General features: G+C 43.3%; 1 protein-coding gene, 1 non-coding gene and 1 pseudogene across 3 annotated transcripts in view; 1 reads left to right on the top strand and 2 right to left on the bottom strand.

Moving 5' to 3' along the window:
* Positions 1–21,783, bottom strand: part of LOC147606877 (putative NOT transcription complex subunit VIP2) — a 73,173-nt pseudogene extending 51,390 nt beyond the window's left edge. Inside the window, exons 1-6 of the transcript XR_015264903.1 lie at positions 21,586–21,783; positions 21,227–21,327; positions 18,671–18,722; positions 17,319–17,433; positions 17,007–17,185; positions 16,461–16,857 (exon numbers count right to left, since the gene is read on the bottom strand). The product of XR_015264903.1 is annotated as a putative NOT transcription complex subunit VIP2 (transcript). The remainder of the gene's footprint in view (positions 1–16,460; positions 16,858–17,006; positions 17,186–17,318; positions 17,434–18,670; positions 18,723–21,226; positions 21,328–21,585) is intronic.
* On the bottom strand, positions 13,896–14,742 carry LOC147606879 (uncharacterized). Its single transcript, XM_086791523.1, has one exon. The coding sequence runs from the start codon at positions 14,625–14,627 to the stop codon at positions 13,995–13,997; it is 633 nt and encodes a 210-aa protein (XP_086647649.1). The 5' UTR covers positions 14,628–14,742; the 3' UTR covers positions 13,896–13,994.
* On the top strand, positions 17,319–17,396 carry LOC147606878 (small nucleolar RNA snoR35). The gene has a single exon (XR_015264919.1). It is a non-coding gene; the product is annotated as a small nucleolar RNA snoR35 (small nucleolar RNA).
* Positions 21,784–24,078: the final 2,295 nt, after the last annotated feature.

The raw sequence follows: 24,078 nt of genomic DNA, 5'->3' as shown, positions 1-24,078 counted from the left end.
ACACAGTGGCCAAATGCTTCCTATGCTCCTCCTCTGAACATGAATGCACAATCATGTCATCAAAGAATGTACCCATAGCAAAAACCCCATGCTTAGAGGTGGCGGGAGTATTTGTCAAGCCAAAGGGCATGACCAAGAACTCATGTAGCCCAAAGGTGGTCCAAAATGCTGTCTTATGCACATCCTCGAATCTAATGCGTATCTGATGATACCCGCTTTTCAAGTCTATCCGACTAAAGACTGTGGATTCCAGTATGCGCCAAGAACCATCTTTCTTTTGCACTAAGAGCACAGGTGAGCAAAAGGGTAATGAGCTAGGCCAAATCAACCCCTTTGTCAACAACTCCTATACCTGGCTCATAATTTCCTCTTGTTGGGCTACACTAGCACGGTACAGTCGTCTATTTGGTGGGGTACTCCCCGGAATAAGATCAATAGCATGATCTTCTGGCCTTTCTGGAGGAAGTTATGACTCGGAAAAACAATCTTGGTACTCATGTAGAAAATCGGTCCTGTCTTTATCTAACATAGACAAATTAGATTTAGACTCATCATCTTTTGCATCCTTTACAAAAACCAAGTACGCAAAAAGATGCTTTTTCATTACTGATGAAATGGCCGAAGCCGATAAAATAGGACCAAATTCCCCTTTAAGCTTTACATCTAAAATATGCTCTCTCTCTCTATGAGTCGAAGTAATCTTCCTGTTGTAAGTATCCACCACCGCATGTACTCTATGACACCATGGCATACCCAACAAAACATCACACCCATCAAGTGGCATGATATAGAACTCCTCACAGAAGGCTTTGCTTTCTTAGACTTGGGCTCCCCTTTAGTGTCAGATACCTTTTGGGACTTACGCTTGGGACAATTGAAAGACATATGTCCCTCTTCGGTACAGAAAAAGCATTTCTTAGCATCCATCAAAGCATGTCTCTCCTCAAGAGTTCTCTTGGGCATTGGTAACTTCTTATACCGCTTCTCTATAGGCACTGTTGCATCACGCGAAGCATGCCCTAACTTTTCAGTTTTCTTGCTTGTGTTTTTGCTACCCTTAAATCCAGTTGAAACTCCAGTGAGTAACGCATTCGCCGTCATGGCATTCTCTATCATCTACGACGTATTTGTTACTCGAGTCTTTATGCAATAGTCACGCACTCCAGTGAGTAACGCATTTGCCGTCATGGCATTCTCTATCATCTGCGACATATTTGTTACTGGAGTCTTTATGCAATAGTTACGCACTTCGTTGAGAAACCCACAACAATACTTCTCAACCGGCTCAGACAATGGCATTGCACGATAAGAAGTAACTGGGAGTAAAGCTTCCCAAAACTTCTTGTTGTAATCCTCAAGATTCTCACATTTCGATGCATCCAACTTATGCCATGTTGTCATTACATCCACCTCAAATGTAGATGTAATGACAACATGGCATAATACTTTGCATGATGATCCACCAACGTTGGAACCGTTTTCTTGAGAACCTTCCTTGGTATGTGCCCCCAAATGGCATCCGACCCTCGAGGCTACTATTCCCTTTGGTTTTGCTGAACAGCGACCAATCCCATGGGAATTCTACCCTGGCTCTCCTTGGACCTATGCACCTTCTTGGGACACTTCCGGCGAGCCTAATGCTCTGATACCAATTTCACATGCACGGAAACTATGTATCTTCTTTTAGCCCTAAGCAACTGAATAGGAACCTTTATGCAAGTCACCAACAAAGATAGAAAGGAAGAAAGTTATATTAAATGTCTTCAAAAGACCCAATGGGTCTATGAGACCACAAGCGATACAATAGTGTCCATGTAATCTCATCATGTTACAAAAGAGAACAAAGACTAGAGGTATGAGCCGGAAAGTCAAATCCAAGCCATATGATACAAAATGGAACCATCATCATCATACAACCTATGGAGCTAGCCCCCCGGGGTAGGAGGAGAGGGCCATCAAGGATATCAAGCATGGGGTTAGCGGGTAGAAGGCTCTGTAGTTCCGTTGGGCATGGGAAGGTGGCTCTGTGCCTCTCCAAGATCTCCTCAAGCTGGGGCTGATGGGAGAGAGAGAGCTGTATTTTCAGTATATTGTATAGTACAAAAGCTGTCCATAGGACTGTACAAAATCTGTGGTGTGAGGTTTACTGTTATTACTTAGTATTTCATCCATTTATCTGTGTATTTAAGACTGAAACTAAAAGTAGACTTGAACACAGATGTTTGATTGATTGATTGATTGATTGATTGATTGATTGAAATTGTGATACAACAGGCTCATTATATAGGAGTTCAAGAGACACGAATGAAAAGACACATCCCATGACCAATAGTCATGACTCTAGGCGAAGAGACACATCCTTTGGAGGACGAATAGCTGCAACCACTGGATGAAGAGTTGCAACCCTAAAGCGAAGGGGTGTGACCAGTCGTCGAAGGAGTGTGGCTCTTGATGAAGAGGCATGTCTCTAGAGCGAATAGTCGTGACCTTCTGAGTGTAGGGGTCCTCTGTAATCATGTCACTTCAGTATGAGGAGACTGTGTATAATGAACTAAGTCACGATCGTGACATTCCCTCCCATTTAAAATAAAACCCTTGTGATTAAATGAGAGTCGGTCGTCTGCCAAAGAATTCTTGGAGGAGTTGAGGATATTGTTGCATTTCTTCATCTGTCTGCCAAGTAGAATCTGACTCATCCAAGTCCATCCACTTAACAAGAAATTCTGTAGTAATCTTCCGTCTTGTTTCTTTCTGACGAACGTCAAGAATCTTCTCAGGAACAAGAATAATGTGATCATCTTCGATCTCAGGAACATAAGAAGATAACTCCGGAATAGATGAATCTCCTTGTATATATTCCTTGAGCCAAGAGATGTGAAATGTCGGATGAATTTTTCCCCAAGATGGTGGAAGATCCAACTTATAACTGACAACTGAAATCTTCTTTATAACTTTAAATGGACCATAGAAACACAGTCGCAACTTCGGAAAGACTGACTTTACTGCCTTATATCGATGCGGTGCAACATAAAGCAAAACCAAGTCACCTTCTTGAAACTCAGTATGCCTTCTGTGCTTATTCGCATACTTCTGATATTTCTGCTGAACATGAACCAGTCTGTCTCGAACTTGCACAAGAATATCTTGCATTTCTTGAATCAACTGATCTGCTAATGCCACCTTGTGTTGAAGAACAAAGTTTGTCGGCACAAGCGGAGTGTGACCATATGCTGCTTGAAAAGGAGTCATTCCAGTGACTGAATGCGGAGAATTGTTGTAAGCAAACTCCACAAGAGGCAAATATTCTTCCCAAGAAGCTAATCTTGTGTTGAAGAACAAAGTTTGTAGGCACAAGCGGAGTGTGACCATATGCTGCTTGAAAAGGAGTCAAGCCAGTGACTGAATGCGGAGAATTGTTGTAAGCAAACTCCACAAGAGGCAAATATTCTTCCCAAGAAGCTAATCTTGTCTAAATATAATGTCTAAGCATTTCTTCCAAAATTTGATTTACCCGTTCTGTCTGTCCATCTGTCTGAGGATGATAGGCAGAACTGAACAAGAGATTCGTACCAAGAGATTTGAATAGGGAAGTCCAAAAATGTCCAGTAAATTTCGGATCTCTGTCAGAAACAATAGATCTTGGCAATCCATGAATTCTAAAAATATGTTGTACGAACAACGCTGCAAGATCTGGAGCAGAAACTGTCTTCTTGCAAGGAATAAAATGTGCCATTTTGGAAAACCGATCAACCACTACTAAAATTTGAGCATTGCCTTTCTGCGAACGCGGCAAAGTAGTGATGAAATCCATGCTTATGCTTTCCCATCTTTCCTGAGGAACTGGCAAAGGCTGAAGCAATCCTTGAGGAAGTTGTCGTGAAGCTTTCATAATTTGACAAGAGTGACAAGCTTTAACAAACTTAATAACATCCTGTTGCATCTGAGGCCAAAAGTATGTTGCTGATAACAAACGATATGTCTTGTTAATTCCAAGATGAGCTGCAAAGGGTACTTCATGATGCTCTTGAATAAGGAGTTTCCGCAAAGATGCATTGTGAGGAACACAAATGCGATCTAAGTAATAAAGTAAATCATCTGCAATTGTATATGCGGCAAACATATTCATTTCTGCAACAGTAGGATGAAGAGATTTGAGAGCTCGAAAGACATCTCCAAAGTCTCTATCTGTCAAATACTCATGCTTAAAACATGCAGGAATCTCCATCTGCACATTTGAGATAGCAAAGTTCGTAGCTCGAGACATGCGGCTCAAAGCATCTGCTACCACATTCTGTAATCCAAGAACATAGAGTATCGCCATGGGAAAATTTGCCAAAAATTCAACCCATCGTCCTTGACGAGGATTCATCACTGGCTGAGTAAAGATGTAAGTCAAAGACTAATGATCTGTCTTAACCACTGAATCTGCACCAAGAAGATAATGCTTCCACGTTCTATAAGCATGAACAATTGCCAAAAATTCCTTGTCATAAACGGGATATCGCATTTGAATAGCCGAAAATTTATGACTATCAAAAGCAATAACACGATCATTCTGCATAAGAACGCCTCCAGATGCTCTATCCGAAGCATCGGTCATGACGTCAAACGGCTGAGTTGGATCCGCAATAGCCAAAACAGGCGTAGTTGTCAACGCATACTTAAGATCATTAAAGGACTTTTCAGCTTCAAGTGACCATTGCAATTTACCAAGAAAGATCGCACATCTGAAATTGTAAGTGGTAAAGGCCAATCAACAATGACCTTTATCTTCTTAGGATCAACTGCAATACCATGTCCAGAGATGATGTGTCCAAGATATTCCACATGATCTTTGAAAAACTGACTCTTCTTCTTGTTGATGTACAAGACATTCGTACGGAGTACGTCGAAGACAATCTGCAAATGCTGCTTGTGATCTGCTAAAGTCTTACTGAAGACCAAAATGTCATCCAGATAAACGATGACAAACTTATCCAAGTAAGGACCAAAGATGTCATTCATCAAAGTCATGAAAGTAGCTGGGGCATTGGTTAACCCAAAAGGAATGACCAAAAATTCATAATGTCCATACTTTGTTCTGAAAGCTGTCTTATACTCATCTCCAATTCGAATCCTGATTTGATGATAGCCTGACTTCAGATCAATCTTCGAAAATACCTTCGCACCAAGCAACTGATCAAAGAGCTCATCGATGCGAGGCAATGGAAACTTATTCTTGATTGTCTGCTTATTAAGGGCACGATAATCAATGCAAAGTCGCATAGATCCATCCTTCTTCTTGACCAATAAAACTGGAGCACCAAAAGGACTTTTGCTTGGACGTATATAACCTTTATCCAACAACTCTGCCAATTGTCTCTGAATTTCTTGAGATTCTGAACAAGAAACTCGATAAGGAGCTCGAACTGGCGGTGGTTGTCCAGGGATTAGATCAATCGTATGATCTACAGAACGTCGAGGAGGCAATGTCGTTGGCAGCTCGTCAGGAAATAAATCCTTATAAGGTTGAAAGAAGGGCTGCTGTAAATAAGAAATATCTGATGGCGAGGATTCCGATTGGTCAACTGTATTGTCTTCTGCTTCTCGCAACATAACTAAGGCAGAAGTGCTGTCGCGTTTACGCACTAAGCGTTTGACTTACATAGCAGAAACCACAGTAATCGGCTTAGAATTAAACAGACCTCGTAATTCCATTTCTCGATGATTATGATAAAGTCGAATGGAATGATCTCAAAAGCTGATCAAAGGATCATACTCATATAATCAAGACTGTCCAAGAATCATGTCATAGTGTGACAAAGGCATAATAGAGAAATTCAGCTGATCTTGATAGTCCTAAATCTGAAAATGCAACTGCTAAATCCGTTTACTGCAATGCAAGAAAGAACCATCTGCAAGTTCCACTTGGAAAACTTCAGCACTCTGCTGAGTAGGTAATCGTAACTTGCTGACGAGAGTAGTTCCCACAAAATTAGTTGAGCATCCACTATCAACAAGAACATTGATAGGATGCTGGCCAATAAATCCCAATAAGCTCAAAACTTGATTGGAAAGGTTAACAGGCACTGAAGTATGGTTGTGGGCATTCAGCATTAAAGCACTGACAACTTTAGAAACTCGTACTGCATGAACCACCTGCTTGCCTTTTTCTGGCGCAGAAGGATGATGATGTCCTTCTGGGAAACATTCCATGTTGAAATTCTGGCGAGAATTACGCTTTGGGCACTCATACCACCTGTGTGGTCCATTGCAAATCGTGCAAAGACCTGGAGGGTTGGCTTGAGAGGTAGAAGGTGCCGATGTAGAGGCTTGCTGACCTGCTGAGGTATCGCAGCGAAAATTGCGGCGATTGTTGGGTCGGCGACCTTGCCATTTGCGTCCTCGATTCCGATTGTTGTTGTTGGAAGAGGATCCTGTTTGGTAGGCTGCTGCTTGACCTGAAAATCTAGGCCGAAATGGCTGTTGCCGAGTAGATTGCTGACCAGAGGATTGGGAATATTGAGAGTCAGGTTGAGATAAATTTCCTCTGCGATTGTGCTCGGAGAAACGAGCACTGTTTGAGGACCGATTGCCAAAGAAGGATGTCCTGGGTTGTTGTCGTAGATCTCCAAGGCGCTCTACATAGGCAATGGCAGCATCTATGGTGAGAGGGTTAAACTTCTGCACATCTTCCTAAACTTCTTCACATCTTCCTGTAAGTTGGGTTCAAGCCCATCGATGAAGCTGTGTAGCTTGTCAGCGGGGCTGAGGCTCTCTTCCAGAGTTAAACGTTGGAACTCTGTGATATACGCGGCTGAAGATCCTGTTTGCCTCAGGCAGCGGAGAGCAGACCGGGCATGGTAGTCCGCACTGGCAGGTTCAAAGGCCTTGCGTGAATGGGAGAAGAGATTAGGGTTAGACATTCATGTGGGAGACATACACAAAGAGAACAAGGGAGAGAGAGAGAGAGAGAGTTGTGGGGATAAGTCAACTCATGGGAATGAGTGTGTGACTCCCCTATCACACATGTATATTGCACTAGTACACATAGTGCACTTAGTACATTAAAAGTACTAAGTGTACTATGTACTATAACTTATGGGCTTGTACACACTATAAGGGTGGGCATAATGCCTTTACCCCAACAACCTCCCACTTAAAGGCAAAGTGCCCTTAAATGAAGGAAAAGAAAAATCAGCATGTACATGATAATATACAAGGCCATATCAAGGCTGAAACTGGCCTCATCCAATGCCCATCAAGTGTCTGCAATGAGCAAACCGCTCCGGAGGCAAACTCTTTGTCAACAGATCAGTCGGGTTGTCATCCGTATGAATCTTAACAAGCTGAATTTGCTTGTTCTCTATCACCTCTCTGATGAAGTGATACTTCACATCCACATGCTTCGTCTTTGCATGAAAGACAGGGTTCTTTGCCAACTGGATGGCACTCTGACTGTCACAATGCAACAATGGAATATCCCCTGTATAACCCAAATCAACCACTAACCGAGATAGCCATAATGCCTCCTTGCAAGCCTCTGTGGCTGCAATATACTCGGCCTCTGTAGTAGATAAGGCTGTGCACTTCTGCATCCTGGATATCCATGACACAGCACCTCCTGTGAATGTAAACACATAACCGGTAGTAGACTTCCGGTAATCTGGATGATTGGCATAATCCGAATCCCTGTAACCATGCACTAATGCATCCTGTTTGCCAAAACAAATGCACATATCCTTTGTGCCCTTCAGGTATCTCATGACACCTTTCACTGCTTCCCAATGCTTCTTGCCAGGGTTGGCCATGTATCTAGAAACCACTCCCACTGCAAATGCAATGTCCGGCCTAGTAGCAACCATGGCATACATGAGACTGCCACAAGCTGAAGCATACGGAATCTTGGCCATATCAGCCCTGCCACTATCTGACTGTGGGCTGTCCATAGCACTGAGTTTCACATATGGAGGCAAAGGAGTACTAGTCTTCTTCCCCCCGTCCATATTGAACCTCTGCAAAACTTTGCCAATGTATTCCTTCCGAGACAAATACAACACATGCTGATTTCTGTCCCGAAGTATCCGCATACCAAAAATGTGATTTGCATCACCCAAATCCTTCATATCAAAGGTTTGATGCGGCCTCTGCTTCAAGGCATCCATCTCTTTACGAGATTTCCCGGCAATCAACATATCATCAACATACAAGATGAGGATCAATAGACTGCCATCCAAAGCTTTCTTGGTGTATAAGCAATGATCTATGTCACTTCTCCTAAATTTCTGGGATTTCATGAATGTATCAAATTTATGATACCATTCTCTTGGTGCCTGTTTGAGCCCATAAAGACTCTTTTTCAGCTTGCATACAAGCTTCTCCTTTCCACTCACTGCATAACCCTCTGGCTGCTGCATATATATCTCCTCATGGAGATCACCGTGAAGAAAAGCAGTCTTCACATCCATCTGAATCAAGTCCAGATCATCATGTGCAACCAAAGCTAACACAGCTCTAAGTGTGGTCATTTTGACCACTGGAGAGAAGATCTCCTCAAAGTCCACACCATATTCCTGCTTGAAGCCCTTAGCCACTAACCTGGCTTTGTATCTTGGCTTTGCATCAGGTGCAACTTTGAGCCTGTAAACCCACTTGCATGGCAAAACCTTCTTGCCTGCAGGCAAATGCACCAACTTCCATGTTCCATTTTTTTGCAGAGAATCCATCTCTGACTTCATGGCACGCTCCCAAAGAGCCTTGTCTGCCCTCTGTAAAGCCTCCTTATAACATGAGGGCTCCCCACAGTCAGTAAGCATCAAGTAGTCAACCCCTGGAACAAACCTGTCAGGGGCTCTGGAGGGTCTTGTGGACCTCCGTACCCAATGACCATCATTTGCAGGTTGCTGTCCAGCCTGCATATCACCCATTGGTGGCTCCTGTTCCATGCCATAAGGCTGAAATATCATGCCCGGTATTTCTTCTAACTGTGGTATATCCATAGGGATATCTTCTGCCATCTCTGGCTGTCCATTTGGACCATTTTCAGCACCATTTAAGGGCTGGTTTTCCTGCTGTAATGGCTGATTTACAGCCCTTTGTTGTTGTCCATGATGTCCATCATCATCAAAGATGACTCTGCCAGGCTCCTGTTGCCTTGCAAGCTCCTTATACATGCATGTTTCATCAAAAATGACATCATTGCTGCGTATAATCTTTCTATTCACGGGATCCCAAAGTCTATACCCCATTTCACCTCTGCCACCATATCCTAGGAATATGCATTTGTGAGACTTAGGATCAAGTTTGGTGCGCATTTCCCTGCGTATGTGCACGTACGCAACGCAACCAAACACTCTCAAGTGCTTGTATGACGGAGGCTTTCCTGTCCATACTTCTTCTGGCACTTTCCCACCAAGCCTCGTGTTAGGTGACCTGTTTATAAGGTGAACGGCTGTCATAACAGCTTCAGCCCAAAAACCATGAGGTAATGCAGCATGTGACAACATAGAACAGACCTTCTCCTGAATGGTCCTGTTCATCCTCTCTGCTGTCCCGTTTTGTGGAGGATCATAAGGAGTAGAGAGCTCCCTCTTGATGCCTTTAGCATCACAAAAGTCCTGAAACTGTTTGGACATATACTCTCCACCATTGTCGGAACGCAAAGCCTTCAGTGTTTTGCCAGTTTGATTCTCAACATGAGCAACAAACTTCTGAAACACTGAGAATGTATCACTCTTCAAACGAAGAGGATAGACCCACACCTTGCATGTGGCATCATCAATAAAAGACACACAGTATTTTGCCCCTCCCAAAGAAAGCTGAGGCATCTCACATACATCTGTATGCACAAGCTCTAACTGAGCATCTTTCTGTCCAAGAGCTTTCTTGTGGGGGCACTGGAGTTGCCTGCCATATATACAATGCTCACAAAACTGAAAACTTGAAAACTTTAGAGAAGGCAAGTAACCCAAACGAGACAATTGCTCCATTCCCTTGACACTCATGTGTCCCAACCGGCTATGCCACATAGAGATTTCCGGTTGCATTTACATTAGCATGGTGACAAACACCTACATGCATGAAGTAAAGAGTGTCCACCTTAGAGCCTCTGGCAACAACCAGTGAGCCCTTACTAATTTTCCACTTTCCACGACCAAATGTGGTAACATAATCAGTATCATCAAGCTGTCCAGTAGAAAGCAGATTCTTCTTGATCTCAGGCACATGCCTGACATCATGGAGCATAAGCTGTGAGCCATCTGAAAACACAAGCCTCACATCACCTCTGCCAAGAATCTTGCATGCATGGTTATCACCCAAATAAACCACTCCTTCATTGCCAGCAGTATACCTGACAAACAAGTCTCTGCAAGGAGGCACCTGAATCAATGATCCATGAGTGCATACCATGACCACCTGTAAGAAGTGAATGGACATCAAGTGAAGACGTAAATAGGACCTCATCCTCACTGTCACCTGCATGTGACACATTGATTTCTTCAATCTTGACTCCACTTTTGCCCTTTGGCTTTACATCTTTGGCTTCATCCTTGTCTTTGTCTTTGCCTTTTTCCTTTTCTTTTTGATCATTTTTCCATTTGTAGCATTGCTTTTTAATGTGTCCCTTCTTGCCACAATAATGGCATTCCAAGTCCTTTTTGGAGCGAGACTTGCTCCTTCCCCGTTCTTAGCTTTTTCCCCTTTGCTGGGATCTCCCACGTGCATTCATTGCATTGGACTTTCCAACAGAGTTGTTTTTCCTGTTCATCTCTTCTTGAAGAAGAGCACCCTCAACATCTGCATATGACAGCATAGCATGCGAATTGCTAGTGGCTGTCCTGAATGTGTCCCAACTCTCTGGCAAAGTGCATAAGAGAAAAGTGGCTTTGAACTCATCGTCCATTGCCAACTTTTAATTAATGACCTGGCTGACAATACCATTAAACTCATTTAGATGGACTGCCATAGACGCCCTTTCCTTTATCTGAAGACCTATGAGTTTCTTCAACCAATACACTTTGCTTGAGGCACGTTGCTAGGCATACAAGTCCTGCAATCTTTGCCACATTCCCCAAGCTGTCTTCTCTTCACGAATGCTGAAAAGTAAAGAGTCTGACACAGACAACATGATAGTAGATCTTGCCAGCTCATCCATATCTTCCCACTCTTCAGCAGTAAGAGAAGCGGGCATCAAGAAGCTTGAAGGCTTACATAACTATGATATTTGGCAAACCCAGTGCTACAATGTGTTGCTCCAGAAGAAGCAGCACAAGCCTATCAAAGAAAGAGGTGTGATGCCCGCTTCTCTTACTGCTGAAGAGTGGGAAGATATGGATGAGCTGACACAGACAACATGATAGTAGATCTTGCCAGCTCATCCATATCTTCCCACTCTTCAGCAGTAAGAGAAGTGGGCATCACACCCCTTTCTTTGATAGGCTTGTGCTGCTTCTTCTGGAGCAACACATTGTAGCACTGGGTTTGCCAAATATCATAGTTATGTGAGCCTTCAAGCTTCTTGATGTGAAGCAATGAAGAGCTCTCACCTATGGTTGCCATAGCAATATGCAACCTGTCAATGCCTGACTCCCTGCAAAATGTGCAAACACTGCACCAAAAGCACACAAAGTGCTCACAGTTGTTCTCCCAAGCTTTATCTCCCACTGCGGAAGCAAGAATGCAACTTTTCTCCCACTTTATGTGATGAAATCACCAAAATCTGGCTGCTGCAGATTTAGGACAGCACCTTAAATGTGCTCTGTTGCCCTTCCAAAGTACTGTACAGCAGTACTAAGTGCTCACCAATGATGTACCAAACCTGTACCAACAAGTACAACAACTGAAATTGAACCTTTTCCTCACTCAAATCAATGTACAGCCATGCCAAAACTTGCACAAAGCTGTGCCAAATCTGTACCAACAGGTACAGTAGCAATAAATGCTCTCCTGGCTGTCCAAATGAGTGAAAATCAGACTTTTACAGTCCCGAATACTGTATACAACAGTTCCGAACAGAAATTGGGCAAAAACCCCTTGACTGCAAGCTGATTTCTGAGGATTCAAGGCATAAATGTCTTGCCTGCTGCTTTGCCAAGCTTAACAAGCATAAAATCTTGAAAAGCCCCTTGATTTAAGATCAATTGCTGATCATACATGGTACATTGACGCACATGAAGGCATCCAAAGTCTTCGCGATGCTTCCCCCTGGCCACATATACATCCAGTACATAAAAGCCCCTTGATTTACAGGCACATTGAGTGCTTGTAAGGCATCAACACATTATCCACAGCATCAAATGCGATTGCCTGCATGCAAATCAATCCAATCGGCACAAAAGCCCCTTGATTTGCACTGCAATTTGCTGCAATTTTGCCCGAATGTGCGATTTCTCACATCATACAGCATGTATGACTGCTTAATTGCACAAATACATTAAAAGCCCCAAATTTTGACATCCAATTTCTTGCAAATTGATCCTGATTGTGACCAATGTCACCCAATTTTTCCAATTTTGCTCAAAATTGAGCAATTCGACACTTGTACCTGCTCAATTGCAAATCCCAAAAAAAAATTGAAGCATGTACCTCGTAAATTTCTGATTTCTGATGCAGGAAAAGGGGGGAGGGCTTCGTATTTGCTGCTGTGCAGTTGGGCAATAGCTGAGGAGCTCTGAAACCAACGACCCAGGTCGGCTTCCAAGACTTCTAATTCTCCAAAGTTCCAACACTTTCCTCAGCAATCAAGGAACAGCCAGGTAATAAGGCTGAACCCTGAAGTCTTCACACGAACCAAAAAAAAATCTCGGAAAAGTCTCTGCACAGCCCGTTACCACTTGGGCGCAGCAACGCACCATGACAAGGTAGAGATGCGCGAGGAGTGAGTGGGGCTAGTCGATGAAGCCAACGAACCAAGCGCACCATCATAACTCCTCAGCGGGGACAGACACACACACGGCAGAGACAACGATCTTGGGAACCGAGGGACGGAGACGTCGACTCAATGCTTGGCGATTCGCTGTCTTTGACTGCAGGAAGCCTGCTCCGCCTTGTAGACGTCTCGCTATCGACAATACAATAGAAAGATTCGAACACGTCTCCGTCTGCCTCCAGCGCTCATACGCGTGTTCGCCTGGCTATGCGCCTGGTTACGCCAGAGTATGGACAAAGGCCTACGTGTCCGCCTGAATTGGACACCTGGCGCTGCTGCTGTAGGCGCCTGGTTGGCAGGTACAGTAGCGCTGGCCTTCTCGCTACCCCAGCTTCTTGATGCCACCGACTAGACCTCCTCCGGCCTCACTCACTCACTGCACGCCTCACAGAAATCTGATAGAGCCGTCCAGCAGTGAACTAATGGAGGCGGTGCCTAAAATGATGGCAAATCTACCGAGGCCGTTGTCCATCTCCGATTTGTCGCCGTCCCCAATGCATGGCTCTGATACCAGTTGAATGGGAGAATTAGGGTATGACCAGCATCGCGGAGGGCGCACCGGAATTTATCCCAAGTAGGAGTGTGCTTACCATCTGCAACACGTCGTTGCCACCATAGAAGTGCTGTATCCTTGAGTAGGGAACTGGCTAAAGCCACCTTCTTGCTTTCGACCAAATCGGTATTGGTCAAATATACCTCCATTTTGAATATCCATTGGTCAAGCACGCGCTTGTCGCGGCGACCATTATAAGGAGCAAGCAGTTTGACATCGAGTTTCTTTTTTTGTGCAGCATTAAATATTTTATAAAGAAGTTGGAGTTCTGCATTGTTTACCTCGGCAGTTGGATCTGGTTCATCTTCATTTTCTGCTACCGAAGTCTCTGAAGAAGATGGTTGTGGATCACTAGCTGGTGTGCGCGCTGGATGGGGCCGCTGCAACTGGTCAAGTCGTCTGCTGATGGTAGAGAGACTTGTCGAAAAAGTCTGCTGAAGTGTCTCCATCTGCTCGCGTAATAATGTAATGGCCTGCATTTGCTCGTCTTGTTGCTGGCCCTCCTCCTCTGAGATAGATGGCATGTTGGGTCTGCTAGAGGGAGTAGCGCGGAGAAGCTGGTGAAATATGTGGTACTGCTGGAGGAGAGAGTGACAGTGAATCGTCTCCCAATTCTGCTAAGAAATTGGAGCCTAACTCCAAAGGCTCGAAGTCTTCCACCTCGTCGAGAGGAGGTGTCTCTGCAGGGGTTAAGGGAGTGTAATCTGGCACAATGAGCTCGCTGTATACTCGAACCAAGGGCTGAAGCGAGATGATCCGGTTTACTGCATCCACACGGCACTCGTCCAGGAAATATGCCAAATGTGGGTACCGTCCCAAAATAAACTCGTAATGAGCAAGATGGTGAGCTGGACACGTCAAGTAAATATGCCAAATCACCCACGCCTGGAACTGAGTGGCATGGCAGTGACTCACGTATAATAAAAAGTCCAGGGGACCTGGTACATGAACTGGAGCCGGAACAGGTTCTGGAGCCGGAGCGGGCGCAGGTTCGGGTGCCGGAACAGGCTCTGCAACAGGTTCGGGTAATAGGGCGGGCTCCGGTGTGGGTGTATCGGGTATAATAATTATTTCCGGGGCTGGGCGAGGATTCTCGGGCAATATGGCTTTCGGGACCTCGTCTATGTACGAGATGTAAGGCGCGGGCTGATTGCTATTGGGTTCCATTGGACGCCTTGTTGAGAAGGGGAATGTGTGCCAGAGTGGAGAGAAGTCCCTGGCGTGGCAGCGTGGAAGAGGAGCGCACCTTTCCTGGAACGGCGTGCGAGAGAAGCGAATGGGCTGGCCGGCGGACGAATTCGTTGCGCTGGCCCCATAGTCGCTCTTTTTATTTATTTATTTTTTGATGTATCAAAAGGGTACGTGGGTTAATTTTAAAAAAAAAGGGCCGCCCAAGTTAATTAATGGGCTGGCCGGCTGGTCGTTTTATTAAACCCACGAAGGGCTGCGCTGGCTGAATCGTGGCGCTTATTGCACAAGCGGCCAATAGCGAAGAGGTGCCATCGCTTGGGAAAGGAGTGCCGCCAAGGTGAAGGAGTACCTGCCGGCTGATTTGATGACCATTCGTGTGAAGGGATGCGAACCCATGCACCAAAGGGCACAACCCGATGAAGAGGCACACGAAGGGCTACCAGCAGGCAATCTCTCCACACTTACCAGGTACGCCACACACACATCTGTGCATCTGTCTTCTATGTATGAATTGAGAAAGAAGGTTTAGGTTACCTCATGCTCGTAGATGTAGGTTCCATCTTTCTTCTGCTTCCATACAACGCCGGGTAGGGGAGTAGAGCGGAGAGGGTGAGAGGCTCACAACCGTAGGCCCGGGAAAAAATTTTGCTCTGATACCACTGTGAGGTTTACTGTTATTACTTAGTATTTCATCCATTTATCTGTGTATTTAAGACTGAAACTGAAAGTAGACTTGAACACAGATGTTTGATTGATTGATTGATTGATTGATTGAAATTGTGATACAACAGGCCCCTTATATAGGAGTTCAAGAGACACGAATGAAAAGACACATCCCATGACCAACAGTCATGACTCTAGGCGAAGAGACACATCCTTTGGACAAATAGCTGCAACCATTGGATGAAGAGTTGCAACCCTAGAGCGAAGGGGTGTGACCAGTCGTCGAAGGAGTGTGGCTCTTGATGAAGAGGCATGTCTCTAGAGCGAATAGTCGTGACCTTCTGAGTGTAGGGGTCCTCTGTAATCATGTCACTTCAGTATCTGTAACCATGAGGAGACTGTGTCTAATGAACTAAGTCACAATCGTGACATGTGGCCTTTGGCCTTTTTTTGGTGCCTTGTCTCACTCATCTTCTACGCAAAGAATAGCCAATGAGGCTTTAATGCCATGTTAAAGTTTCAATGATGATGGCGAGCTCACTAAATCTAACAACATAATACTAACTTGCATGAAATACACATCCTGGTGGATTGTCACTACTCTAGTGCACATCCTGGCGGACTGTTACTACTTGACGTCCAAACCAGCTTTGAGAGCCTCAAGAGGTGAGGGAGACTCAAAGCAGAGCCTGCAATCTTTCCCCCTAGTCATGCGGATTTACCTGCACTTTCACTACCTAGGAGGTGCTTGTAGCCACAGCTGTTCGGCGGGCCCTTTCTTGCCTTCAGGGGCGGTAGTCTCTTTAATTCTCAGTCACCCGAAGTGTGCACCCTCCCCCTCCCCGGGCCTCTTTCCCGATGTGATCTCCCTCCAAGAGTGGCCAGCCAGAGAGGGAAACCCCCTCCTTTGCATTGTACTTTTGACCTCCTTGGAAAGCTATGTTTCACTCATGGGTGAACTCCTTTTCTTGACTACTAGAAGAATTTTTTCATGGGGAAATTTTTTATTTTAAAAAATAGATTAAACAAAGAAGTAAATGGTAACATCCTAAATTTTCCTCAAATTATGGAAACAGAACTTTCTACCTAAAACAAGTCAGCTTTTACAAGCACATACATGAATTGGAGATAGAGAATCCTTTCTACCTTGTTGAAGAACATTACTTAAAGGTCGTCCAGGACCTTGCATACCAAGCCCTCCAGACACGTTGCTTGGCCCTAGGTTCACTCGTGAACCACTAAAACCGGGAATGCTGAGGCCGGTCCCTGAGTTGATGGTTCGGCCCAGACTCCCCCCCAGAGCTCCACTAATCATACTGCCAACTGAGCTTGTAATTCGAGGGCCAGCACCTCCAATCATGGATGGAGAACCTCCCAATCCAGGAACTGTTCCTCTATTATTGACAGCTCCTGAACCTGGAGATGGTCCAGAAACAGAGGTGACAGCTCCATTCATACTACCACTGTACGCACTGCTTCCCCCAACACTTAAACCCGTTCGACTTGCTATCCCACTGTGCCCATGCAGCCCTCCATGGGATATCTGAAAGTCAATCCAAGCAAATCATAAATTTAATCAGATAAACAGCACATCAGTTATTCAAATGAAATCATACATCCTGTAGATGCTAAGCACATCTTATGATGCACAAAGTAATGGAAATAATGTTCACAGAATAAACTGAATCATGCCTGTGACATCGAAACCGGTAAGTTATTGGTAGCAAAACGTCCTGTTGGTAGGCTTCCTGATGGTTGGTGAACAGCACCAGCAGGTGCGGCTCCGAGACCAGAATTTCGTGATGACAATGAAGAAGGCATTGTAGGCATATTGTAACTCCCATGCACATTATGCAATCCTGGAATGCTGCCTGAATCATAGCCAACCCAAAATAATCAATCCTGCATGAATCAAAGAAATGTAGTGACTCCCTTTTTTGATATAGAAAGTAATATTAGAAACTGAATTTTTTATGACCCTTTCAAAGCAGCACACATTAATACCTGTGTGATGAAAAACAGGGGCTGAGCCGGTTTGAGCAGAAAATGATGAAGCAAAAGGTCTTGCTGTGCTGTTAGAATCGAGTAAGTTTGAAGCTGCTGAGCTGTTGAGCATGGACTACATTGAACAAGAAAACCCAAATCAGATACACAACACTGCACCATTTAAACTTTGCTCTTCAATACACAGTAATAGCAGACAATGAGACCCAGGGCCTATATAGTCAAATTTCCAACATGAAAACACTTCAACTTGAGGAAAATTCTGTGGAAACTCGTTTTAAGAAAATTCAAATAATGAAAAGGTCCAGGTAAAGAACAGCTAGATCAGCTAGTGTTAGCCAATAATCTGTGTTTTCCTGTGAAAGAACAGCTCCAAATATATACAGGTGTGGTGTCTTAAAAATTCAGCATTCTACCTAGTACTACACTTGAACGAGTCTCCTACGTGATCTGTATACTCAACACATGATTCCCAACTGCCTTTCTAACCAAGAGGTCTTTGCAATCACAAAAGAGTACACTCCAGCCTCCTACCTCAATTTCGGAGAGAGCAGGAAATTTGTTGACACTGAAGGTCACCCATGGAGCCTGTAGGCTGTGGCCAATAAATGTTGCCATACTTCATACCCTCAAAAAATGACCCCACTATTCATATGGGGAGAAAATTAGAAGTGAAAGTAAACCAATCATCAGACATTCAAGCATTTCCATACGCAAGAGAGCTTGTTCCCACAAGAAAAAAAGATGGCTACTTCTTGTGCCTTCATATTGAAATGTGAGCATGCGCATGCTCTGCTATTTCTTCTGTACATCCATAATTGATTACATGATATTCAAGAGAAATAGGTGCAAATTCTGAGGCACCCAAAATAGTCTATGATTTACTGATTTTCACTCAGCTGAAAAATGGACTCCAATAATTTCAGGATAGGGTATGCAACTGCATGATATGCATTTCTTCCCTATGACATGCCACCTGGGTATGACAAAACCCTATGATAAGACCTAGAAAATGAAAGATGTGATAAAGTACATCATACAGTTCCAATCGTATAGCAATCATTGCCCAATATAGAGGGAACTTGGACTTGTATAAAGGTTACTTGCTCGTACCAAGGGTGGGAAAGAATAAATGTTAATGGAAAATTCAACATATTTCCCAAACTTGACCAAAACCAAAGTGCAATCTTGATTCCATGAGAGTCTACTCACAAAGCTTTGAATTATCGACTTCATCCTGCATAGCATAGACTACTTGCTACGACATCGCCACTTTGTACTACATAATAAATGCAGCAAAAACCCAACATGCGAGATGGTTTGGAGAAGATGGAAGCTTTGTTGCAACTCACCAAAATGAATGCTTGAGCCCGTATGTAAAATATGCAGATGAACACAGAATGCCTACAAAAATTCAAGGAGGAAAATTATTAATATTTTAGGGTACAGAAAACAGGTATGCTTCCCTCAAAGGCAACAACAGCCCCAAGCTTGCTCATAGGTACTATGAATCATACAAGATCATTCCTACATCCTGCTCTTATCCAAGAGCATACACTCTCTCTAGCTCTCCTCACTCTCTATCCTTGCCTCTCCCATCTATATTTCCTCATTTATAACTCTTCCACCTTTTCTCAAGCCTAAGATAGTAATCCATCTCTCTTGTTGTAAAAAGTAATCGTGTGGTAACCGTCTCCAAACACGAGATTGTGACCATCAAAATGACACATCCAACCCTGCAACTTTGCCCTCTAAATCTGTTTGTAATTCTGACAGAAGTCTCTCTCATGAAACCCGTTTGTTTTTCCACTCTCCAAGGATTTTTGAAAAATTAATGACCCAATTTTTGGATTTGTTAAACATGGATCTAGTGCCAAGCTATGGTGGATCAAACCACTTAAATCAACTCCATAATGGTAGTATTAAGATAGCTAGGCACTTAATCAAATGAAGCTCAACAAGACCGTAATGCTCAATCACACCAAATCTATTCCATAAAACTTACACAAAAGGTGAGGCGAAGTACAACATTTAAAGCCAAAAAGGCTTCTCTCCACATCATGGCTTACGTCACTCATTTGACCTCATTCCTCACATTACTCAATCTTAACGATCCTAGTCGCACTATCCAACTCACCAATCACAATTATACACTCATATGGTTCTAGCTAGCACACGTGTGAACACACACTCACACACACACATGGTGCATACACATGCACACAAAGCTATTGAGCTTATAGATTCAACACCCTCCCTAAGAGCGAAAATAGGACACACGTGATCCCTCTCACAATCTAACAATCATGAACTCTCTCGCCACCCTCATAACTTGGTGACCCCTCATCACACTACTGTCACTTATGCACACAGACACACAGCTCATCAAGGCTGATACAAAACATTTTAGGCTTTACTTGGCCAAGGCAGCACACCCTTGTACAAATACATGGCACACATCGCCATTAAATATCCATGCTGCTCATGGGCAACTCACACACACATACGAGTGCCTCAACTTGGGCACACAACACACAAGGAGCTCTCGGCCACTCCCATGCCACATCTTGGGCTCCAAGTTTGGGATCCTCTCTGGACCCAAAAGAGAATCATCTCAATCTCCATATTGATTCTCCATTGTTGATGACAACACCACCTCCTTGAGACATCTTTCCTGGCAACGTGGTTCCCAAGACCACCAAAAAACCAGATATGACTCCATTTGGGCATCTTCACACCAACGAAACTTTCCACATAAACGCATGTGAACACAAGCTCAGAACAAGGACGCTTCACACTTGTACTTAAGGTTTGTTTGAACCTTAAGTTAATGATATTTCAATAAAGATGCAAATCATGAACTCTCTTTCATGGATTTTTATGTTTACATGCATACTTTGGACTCAATCTAAAGTTATCATACATCATTCTGCATCCAATTCGTGTTACTAACAAGGCATACTGTAGCATTGCCCATCTGATTGTGGAACATATCCACTTGTTCAAGAATTCCAAATGCTATTGCTATCTAGATACAGCATGAAAATAAACTAGAATCCATGACTTAGAAAACTGATGCTTGAGCAAGTCTAAGCCACAATCTGAATGGCTGACCTATTGCTTATGCTTGATCGTATACTGGTAGCAGAAAACACTAGCACGCAGTAACTGTCACAACAGAGATTGTTGAACACCTTGAAATCACCAAAAACAAAAGGCAACCTCATGACTCAAACTTCAAGAAATGACTAAAGGGGGCTTGAGACCCTCAAACACCTGAAAGGGATCATTTGACCATAAAACTAAGCGCATGTTGTATGCTAGCAACTGGGGCAATTCTTGTCTCACCAAATCAATAAGACACCCATGTAAAGCTGGTGTGGAAAAAGCCCGTTACAAGTGGGAAGAACCCGCAACCTCTGACCTAGACAGACAAACAGCTTTATGTGCAAGGTCCTATATTAACTTGACGATGTACATTCATGAGAGGCTAAATTGTGATTTGTAACACTTGGAAAATTGGACTTGATACTGGGGATAAATACCTCTAATGATGACTTTACAGCAAGACAATTAAGCGATATACCCCATGACAAAGTTGTTAAAATTCTAAAACTAACTAGAAATTTGTGGTGCCTCTTGGCTGAAAAACACAGAAAATGATGGCGTATGAGAAAGCTTACTCGCATGGTGTACGTATTTGAAAGAAGTACTTCAAATATTTGACAAGATCCTTGAAAAAAAAAATACAGGGAAGACAAAAACAAGTGTGTGCGTGCGTGCGTGTGTGTGTGTGTGTGTGTTTTTATGCCTGCAAACATGTGCGTGCGGGCGTGCGTGTGTATGTGTGTGTGTGTGTGTGTGTGTGTGTGTGTGTGTGAGAGAGAGAGAGAGAGGGAGAGAGAAACCTCTTTGGCATTTGCATCGTGGCGAAATGGGAAATACATGATAGACTCGTAGTCATAGAACGAAACCCCAGTTTACTTTGAGGCCTCTTCTGCCAACATCTCTGCTTTTAACACACGGGCATCAGCTTACAAGTGTTCATATCAGTAAGCAGAGCCAACTGTAAGCAGAAGGCAGCTAGCAAGGCCGAAGCAAACGCAATGTGCTAACCCTAGTGTCCTCGAGAGAAATGTACATCCAAGGCTAGGGTTTCATCTGTGAGGTCTTCGAGAGTAACTAATTAGGGTACGATTGCCTTTGAGTCAACCTGATTTAACAGTACGAAGAAGAGAAAATATGCTGCACAGAGTTGAAATCTAACCTGCAAAGAAGCTCGGGTCGTGGCGAGAACCTGGCAACACTGGGTTGAAGACGGCGACAGTGGGAGCTCTGAGCTTCTGCCGACGGAAACAAAGGGATAGATGATGAGCAGGGGAGAAATTAGGGTTTGCAAAGCTTCGTGAGAGCGTGAATCACAGTAAAAGCTCTTCCGCCGAGCGCGAGGGTTTCCTTCGTTTTTTGGTTTGGAGCTGCAGACGATCTGACTTGATATGTAGCAACAATTACATGTATCACTCAAAGGGGTTATTTAAATAATGATGCAAAAACCCTTTATTATTATTAGGACAACCCCACAAGTAGTAGGGAGAGGGCTGGGGATATGTCCCTTTAAGCATATGAATCAAAAGTGTGAGAATTTTATCATGACACCTTAGACCTTGAGATGATTGACTCTCAGTCTCTTTAATGCCATATGACTGTACCAAATGGAAGTTGAAATCACTATCTCAATGGAAGTTTAAACCACTATCTCTCGTGTGCACAATTTGAATTTCCTTATCTTAGGATATCCCTCCATCTTGCATCCGCATTCCTTTTTCTCTGTCTTACTTGTGCCAATAAAAGTTGATCACATAATGATCACAAAAAGCTATATCTCTTTTATCTTCTTCTTCGATTGTTGTTTTGCATGCTATCCTCTGATGAAGAGTTGTACTTGCTAAAACAAGTTTGTAAAAGTGTAATCATCTAGTGTTTTCGGCACTTGCGTTTTAGTTCCATCAGCATGCCTTACTAGTTTGGTTTGCCCCTCCATGTATGGGTTTGCCCCTCCATTATGTCATTGCTGGCTAGACCAAGTCGAAGTGGTAGAGAGAACAATTATTGCTTACTTGACATGTTCTATGAACATGTCAGCTATATACGCTAACTTTGCATGCACATAGGAACACACACACACACACACAAGCAAATATATCCTCGTAGTGATTCCAAAGGAACATAACTTCATGTGAATAAAAAGAATTTGTAACACACACACTTCTGGTAGTACTGATAAAATCCATGCCTTGAGAGCTTTTCGGGAACCTAATCACCACATTGAAGAACCTGCCAAATCTTATCTTGGAAGGGGTCATAGCCTCCTTCAAGGAAGAAGAAAGGAGAGGGGGACAACTCCTTCTTCACAAAGAAAAACTTCAAAGGTAAAAGGTGTTCTATCTATAGAAGGAACAATCATGCAAAGAAGGACTGCTATGCCAAAAAGGCTTGCAAACATTGTGGAAAAACTAATCACAATGAGAACAATTGCTTTCACAAAAATACAAAGGCCAATGTCACACAAGAAGAAGAAGAAGAAAAAGCTTGCAAAGAAGATATAAACTTTGTAGAGTATGAAGAGTCATGGGTCTCTCAAGGTCTACTACATAGAATGTGGCTTGACCACCATCGTAATCTGCTCCAAGGATAGAACCACGCACAACTTCTAGTGAAACTATGTCATAGGCATAGATTTAGTGTGTTCTTATGAGTTGTTTGCACTTTTCTTACGTGATGCACTGTAGCCACTTACAAGTGTGAGCTACTCATGTGTGTGTGTGTGTGTGTGTGTGTGAGAGAGAGAGAGAGAGAGAGGGGAACTTAAATAAATAATAAATAATAAATAATCATTTGATAATTAGATAGAGTAGCTTCTCCAAGTAAGTTTTGATCTTTTTTAAACAAAATCTTCCAAAGCATGGTTTAGTATTTGAGAAATGCTTACTTCCAAACTTGAACTTTCTTAACTTTTCATTAGTAGTGATCTAACTTTTTGATGTAGGAGTAGCTTGTCCAAGTAAGTTTTGATCTTTTTTAAACAAAATCTTCCAAAGCATATTTGAGAAATGCTTACTTCCAAACTTGAACTTTCTTAACTTTTCATTAGTAGTGATCTAACTTTTTGATGCAGGTTTTGCAAATGACAGACTTTATACTAATGTTGGACAAGTTTGAGAAAGTGACATATATAGACTCACTATGGATTAATAACCATAGGTATGTACATATTTGTGATGGCCCAACCCAGGAAGCTCTAAAGTTCATCAAGTTTTTCACCAGTAGACTGAAAAAGAAGTTGGGTGATGACGATAATCTCGTAAGTCAAGAGATCCTAGTAAAAAAAGTATTGGATTTCCAAGAGAAAAGAACTCGACACTTTGTACGATAGGAGTGTTTAGTCAAGTGGAAGGATAGACCAGAAGAAGGTTCTACCTAGGAAAACGTAAGCACACTCAAAAAGAGGTTCCCAAATTTCATATTCGAGGACAAAAACTCCTCTTAAGGGGGGAGTAATGTTTCAACAATGGCATTACTGCTGGGAGCCTAGAGAGCTCAACCATCTAGACAAGGCATGGGCCACGGGTTTAGGGGAGCCAATACGACTAGTTATGGAGTTAAGGGGTGACTGGGTACTAATAAGAGTGGCCGGGCACACCTTGTAAGAGGACTGTTCCTAGTGCATCATTACTAGCATCCGTCTCTACCATAAAGGGTT

The sequence above is a fragment of the Cibotium barometz genome, chromosome 56 (assembly GCF_041138505.1).
Source record: "Cibotium barometz isolate CiBa-2024 chromosome 56, ASM4113850v1, whole genome shotgun sequence".
NCBI lineage: Eukaryota > Viridiplantae > Streptophyta > Polypodiopsida > Cyatheales > Cibotiaceae > Cibotium > Cibotium barometz.
Note: the sequence above shows the minus strand (reverse complement) of the source record. Positions and strands in the feature narration are given on the sequence as shown.

Bases quoted from the DNA above. Each gene is read 5' to 3' on its own strand.
- LOC147606879 (XM_086791523.1), bottom strand. From the start codon at position 14,627: ATGGAACCCAATAGCAATCAGCCCGCGCCTTACATCTCGTACATAGAC.